This window comes from Condylostylus longicornis, unplaced genomic scaffold, assembly GCF_029603195.1.
Source record: "Condylostylus longicornis isolate FDR11 unplaced genomic scaffold, ASM2960319v2 ptg000166l, whole genome shotgun sequence".
Taxonomy (NCBI): domain Eukaryota; kingdom Metazoa; phylum Arthropoda; class Insecta; order Diptera; family Dolichopodidae; genus Condylostylus; species Condylostylus longicornis.
The window spans coordinates 450,322-456,321 of record NW_026578134.1 but is presented as its reverse complement, the minus strand read 5'-3'; the positions used below and the strand labels follow the sequence as shown (position 1 = coordinate 456,321).

The following is a 6,000-nucleotide window of genomic DNA, read 5'->3' as shown; positions in this document are numbered from 1 at the left end:
ATTTATTTCTGTAACATTTTTAAAATACAAAAGGCAAACTTATTATAATGAAGAATTTAAAGAAATTCTGATGACGGTTAATTAAATAATTCGTTTAATATTATACACAATGTATAGTAAAGAATTTAGAAGATTAAAAATTTAAAATGAAAACTTCATTTCATTTACACACAACATACATGGGTACTGTAAAAAAAAATACATTGAAAGTGGCTGCAATAAATGTGATTTGCTTTACATGTACTATAGAAGTTACGATACAGTATTTTATGATAATTTGGTATGTGTAATGGAATTTTATGTGATTTGGTATAGAGTGCATATTTCATAGTAAAATGTCAGAAAATTTTCGATTTTACTAAAATAAAATTATTAATATCATTACATCGTAATATGTAAAACTACTCGACATACATATTATAAGATTTAATTGCACACTATTCATGTTATTTCTCTTGTTAACAGAGGAAAATTACTTTTTTTAAGAGTGAATTTTAACTGCATTACAAAATAATAAATAGTAAATTTATTCTAGAATTTTTGAAATTAGCATAAATTTGAGTGAAATTTCCTGATATTTTGAATAATACGATATTAATAAAAATAATACGATATTAATAATAATGTTTTAAAATATTTTTTTTTTTAATTTTATAGTAATTTCACATGAGATTTTCTTACAGTGTACGGTTTGATTTTGAAAATAGAAATGTTATACAAAAAGTTTTTCGTGTATATATACTCGTATATTGCAATTATTATTTTATAATAAACAGATTTTAGTCCACAATATACCAGTTAAAACCCCTCATACCACTTAACAATTTAATTAAAAGCTATCAAATGAAACACACTATTAATTATAGAAAAATCTTTCATTACATGAATGCTAAAAATTTTATAAATTTTTGATTTGTGTGCTACTTTTTTGTTATTTTGTTTTTGTTTTCTTTGTTTTTTATGTTTAAATTTTTCCGTAAATTGGTTCTTGAATTCATTGTTGGCTTGCAATGATAAATCATGCTATATGGAACTTAAGAGTATTTTTTACAATACACGTATAAGCATTATTCAAAATTCAATGAACAATTTTTTTTATTAGAAAAAGAGAAAAAATAAAATTTAGGTAAATTCTACGAAAGGTTATTTATGACGAATTAATAATATTTTTTATTTTTTAAAATAGCGAAAACAAAATAAAGAAAAAACCTTCTTGTCCAGATGAATCGTTTTCATGCACGTGTTAACAAAAAATTATATGAATATAATTATAAAGTTTTTATTTTCTGAGAACAGATGGTTTGTGATCTTTAAATTTACAAACTTTATGAAATTATTTTCGGAGATGTTGTGTAAAATGATTTAAAGAACGCGATTCTAATAAAACATAAAATTAATCATTTATTTTTGTTTTTCTTTATTCCTATACTCTGTAACAGAGTACTGAAATATTAACTATCCTTGTGAACTCGAAAAAATTATCATTTATAATATGATTTTTAATGTTGTTTTGTGTTCTTCTTTTTTTAATTTATATTTAAATAATTCCAAATTTTAATAACTTTAAAAGAGGAAAACGTCAAAATAAATTAATAAGTGTAATAAGTTTGAATAATTTTCAAACTAAAAAACTAATAATGGCAGTATGCATAATGTTAAAAATATCACTACAAAATGCCCAAGAATAACTCAGAGTTATTTTAATATTAATTTCAACAGATAACAATGTGTGACAACTTTATACTTATCTTTGCTGCAATTTATTACTTATCTTTGCTATCGACGACAGAAACCGAAATAAAATTATGTCGCACTGAGAACATTACAAAAGCCCGAATCGATTTCCGGGAGAAAATTTTGTCTTCAAAAAACCGACTCGATATTAAGCTAAACATAATGTCAAAATTTTAAGTCAAATCGCTCAGTAGGGATTTGACATATGTAGATATAGCGATGAAACGAACACTTAAAATTAAATGTAACAAGGTTGCGAAAGACTGTACCACTAAATCGGTAATCAATCAATAAAATTTCATTTGCTAATAGATTTCATTATCGTAATAAAATACTAATGATCTTTAGGTTGAATTTTTGTCTAATGTAATTGAAATATTAATAAATTTTATATGAAATATTAAAAAAATGCTCTTGAGATTTAAACATGAGACTTAAATATGTCTCATAAAATATACAATTAAAAATATGAGGTAAATTATTGGGAGAATATTATTCCCATTACACATTATTAATTCCATATTTAATAGATAAAGTATATGTATATGTACTTACAATTTAATAGGTGAGTTGAAAAATTATCACTAACCTGAAAAAGACAAATAGAAAAATTTTATTTTAATTTTATTGAAAAACACAATTTTAAAATATAATTTATTAATTTTTGTTTTGTTTTGTTTTTATTTTAAAATTTTATTTTTGAAACAAAATTTGTCGGAGCGTGTTAATAGAGTTAAAACAAAAACTTGAAGTTTTAAAACGTTTTCTGTAATTATACAAAGAAGTAGAATACTACGTATAAAATACACTATTGCCAAAAACGAAATCATACACCATCATGTTCAGAGTACTGTAGTTAGAGGAAATGTGGTCATGCATGTTGGTCATGCACGTTGGTCATGCATGTTGGTAATGCAGGTTTGTCAAGCAAGTCGGTCATATACGTTTGTCATGTATGTTGGTCATACATGCTGTTAATTCACGTTTGTCAAGCAAGTCGGTCATGCACGTTGGTCTTGCATGTTGGTCATTTAAGTTGTTAACGCGTGTATAGATGTCGATTATACCCTTTGGTCATAAATATTGATAATACTAAATGATCAAGCAAGTTAGTTATGGCGCCTTTTAAACAAGCATGTCCTACCGTTTTTTCAATTGGATATGAAAATATTCATTAATTCAAACGAACTGTTCGTGTCGTCTAGATCATTGAGTTAATCAATGTTCACATAAAGTCTAATTTCATTATTTCATGGGAATTCTTTTGGATTTGTTCATATATGAGAATAATCTGGAGTAACCTGAAAAATCGATTTTTCGAAACTTTTTAAAATCAGCTGTTATACTTAACTCAGCTGTTATACAAAACTTTCTGATTTATTTACACACACACTAGATGGAAAAACTAAGCACATGCCTTTACAATATAAAAAGAAACTCGTAGCCACATCCATATAACATAAGCATTGAAATACAACAAAGAAAAGTGTTATACACAATTCCACAGAAGCAAATAAGGATATTTGTATACAAAACACTACAACATAAATTAGCAATTAAAGGCTAACCTAAAATAGATAAAAATCAAAGTAATTTCCTATATATATGTGCAAAGATAAAACTAGGAAAAGGAATAATAATTAGTTAAGATTAAAATGAAAGAGTAATTAATGTTAAATAAAATAGAGAAATAATATAGGTATAAAACATAGAAAATATTTTTACCTTATAAATTTTCTTAAAAATAAAAGAATTTCACCTGCCTGACCTATGTAAACTTTGTTTTACATAGAAGAAAAGATAAGGAAATTGATAATGTAACTTAACTTTTTTCCATGCTGAAAAAAAAAATTTATCTTTATAACTTAATTTTTCTTAAAAAGTTTACAAGGCCCGAGTACAAGAAAAAAATCTTCTCAACTTTTACCTATAGAAAATTTTACACGATAAAATAGAATCAAAATAAAGATTTCAATATTTTAGTCAAATTTATCAACAAATACTAGAATAAAATTTTAACAAAGAAAAAGAGAAGCTTTTATTTTCGTGAGGAGTGTTAAAAAAATTTGTAAAGAAAGCCGAAAGGTTGTAAAAACTACTAATTTAAATTTCTAAATTTAATTCTAAATTTCAGAAATCAAAATTTCCCTCTTTTAATTATCGGCAAAGAATCGGAAACATCTTGAAATTTGAATTTTCTTTCCAATTTTTTCGCTAAAAATAATAATAATTGAAAATGCTTACAACACCAAAAATTATTGTAAGTAAATAAAAAAATTAGAACAAACTTTAATGCATCACGAATGTCTTAATTAACCGAAAACAAAAAAAATCAAAAAGATAACAACAAAATAATATAAATGATTGCCAGCAATTTTTCTTATTATTATAATACAGGGTGAATTACTCAATGCTCCTTTGTCAAGAATAATTTTCAAAAAATATTTCGGATTCCAATTCGACTTGAATTTCAAATTTAAGATTTTCGAATTTATATGTGATTAATTTTTAATTATAATGGATTTTTAACAAATAAGCTCATTTCGGATTCAGTTTTATCAAACTTATATAATTAATTTTTAATAACCCATAGTGATTTTTGCAACTAATGAGTGTTTATTGTCATTCCATCCTGGTCTAATATATAATACCACAAATATTTTGTACAAAAATATTGAATTAAGGTAGTTTAATTGGCAAACGACACTCATATTTAATATTTCAATTAGTTCGCCTTGATAATTTTTATTGAAAATATAAAATTGACACCCAAGAGAAACCTGATTTTTCTAACTCCAATCACTTAAATCTGATATATATTAAAAATTAATGAATTCATTACATTGCATTTAAATTAATTTATATGTTTCCAATACGAAGAGACGCATTTTATTTGATAAGCCGACATAATTGTACAATTATTAACTGTAAAAAATTTATGATAATCCAAAAGAAACTCCATACTTCATTAATGTCATTGTTAGAATATACATTTTATGTATAACTATAAAATGAAATGAATTCAAGACATTAAAAAATAAATTATTTGTGCAGGATTATGTAAACATATTACAAAAATGGTAAGCTTTAAGAATAAAATATAACACAAGCATAAATGTTATGTATATACTCGTACACAATATATTATTATTGTGAGTGCGAGGATTTATTCAAGTGTTCACAAAGGTAAATAAGAAAGATAATTGTTAAACTATTTGGACAACTAATTAAAAGCAAATAATACCAATGTGGTGGAAATTAAATGAAAACGGAATTTTTTCTGTTTTTATTGTTTTTTTTTTCAAATTGTATAAGTGAAAAATAAAATAAAGAATGAGATAAAAGTAGAAGGTAAATGAAGAAGAAAAATGAAAATAGATTTTACAATAAGAAAACTAAACCGAAGATTTAGAAAAATAAACTTTTTTAATCAATATCCTGGGAATTAAATTTTAAGAAATAAAGAAGAAAACAAAAAAGGAATTTAACTTTTTAAGGATAAACAACAAATTAAATATTTTTTATTGCAGTAAAAAATGTAATGTAAACCGTAAAATAAAATCAATATTGCTGGTACAAATGGTATAAAGCTGGAATTTTATGAATTCATAAAATTTATTCACAATTTTGAGATTTGGTCGGTTAACAAACCCGACCAAATTCTTTATTAAACTACATATTTTCCTTGTAAATTTTTTTCAATTTCATGCGGCATTTTTTGTGTCACAGCAATAACTCAAAAACCCGTTAATGTGAACACGCTAACTGAGCTTTACTAAATTTTTAGAAGAACTATTATACATACCCTATTCAATGCAAACTCAATCAAAGAACCATAAAATACAACTCCATATATAAAACCCCACATGCTCAAATTTAAAATCAATGATCTTATATAATATATTGGTAAGGCTACTTTACCATCCCATTTAATATTAGTTTTGTATAACGCTAGAGTTCTCATAATCAACTCTAAATTTTCTGGTTTTTTTTAAATATACAAAACAGAAACCAAAAATTCAAAATTTCGAAACAAGAAACTTTGTTTTCCTTTCTCGCATAGTCTATTTTTCTATAGTACAAATTCCGTTTTTATGGAAAATTTTTTAACAGAAAAAATAAATATATTTTTTGTGTGTGTGTGTGTTTTGTGTTAAATAAAAGTTATTTCCTCTCTTAACATTCTTTTTCTCTTATATAAAGCAATAAAGTGGTGTTAAATTATAACAATTTAATTGAATTCACATTATTTAGTAAAGTTTAATA

At 24.1% G+C, this 6,000-nt stretch overlaps 1 protein-coding gene across 6 annotated transcripts in view; it reads right to left on the bottom strand.

Annotated features, from left to right (window-relative positions):
• Positions 1 to 2,191: 2,191 nt before the first annotated feature.
• The window catches only part of LOC129616265 (neural-cadherin-like), a 310,117-nt gene continuing 306,308 nt past the window's right edge, over positions 2,192 to 6,000 (bottom strand). For 5 of the 6 annotated variants that reach the window (XM_055531824.1, XM_055531823.1, XM_055531826.1 and 2 more), the window contains one exon: positions 2,192 to 2,323. In XM_055531824.1, coding sequence (XP_055387799.1) covers positions 2,319 to 2,323 — 5 coding nt within the window. In that variant the 3' untranslated portion in view covers positions 2,192 to 2,318. The remainder of the gene's footprint in view (positions 2,324 to 6,000) is intronic. The other variant, XM_055531827.1, reaches the window with a different exon arrangement.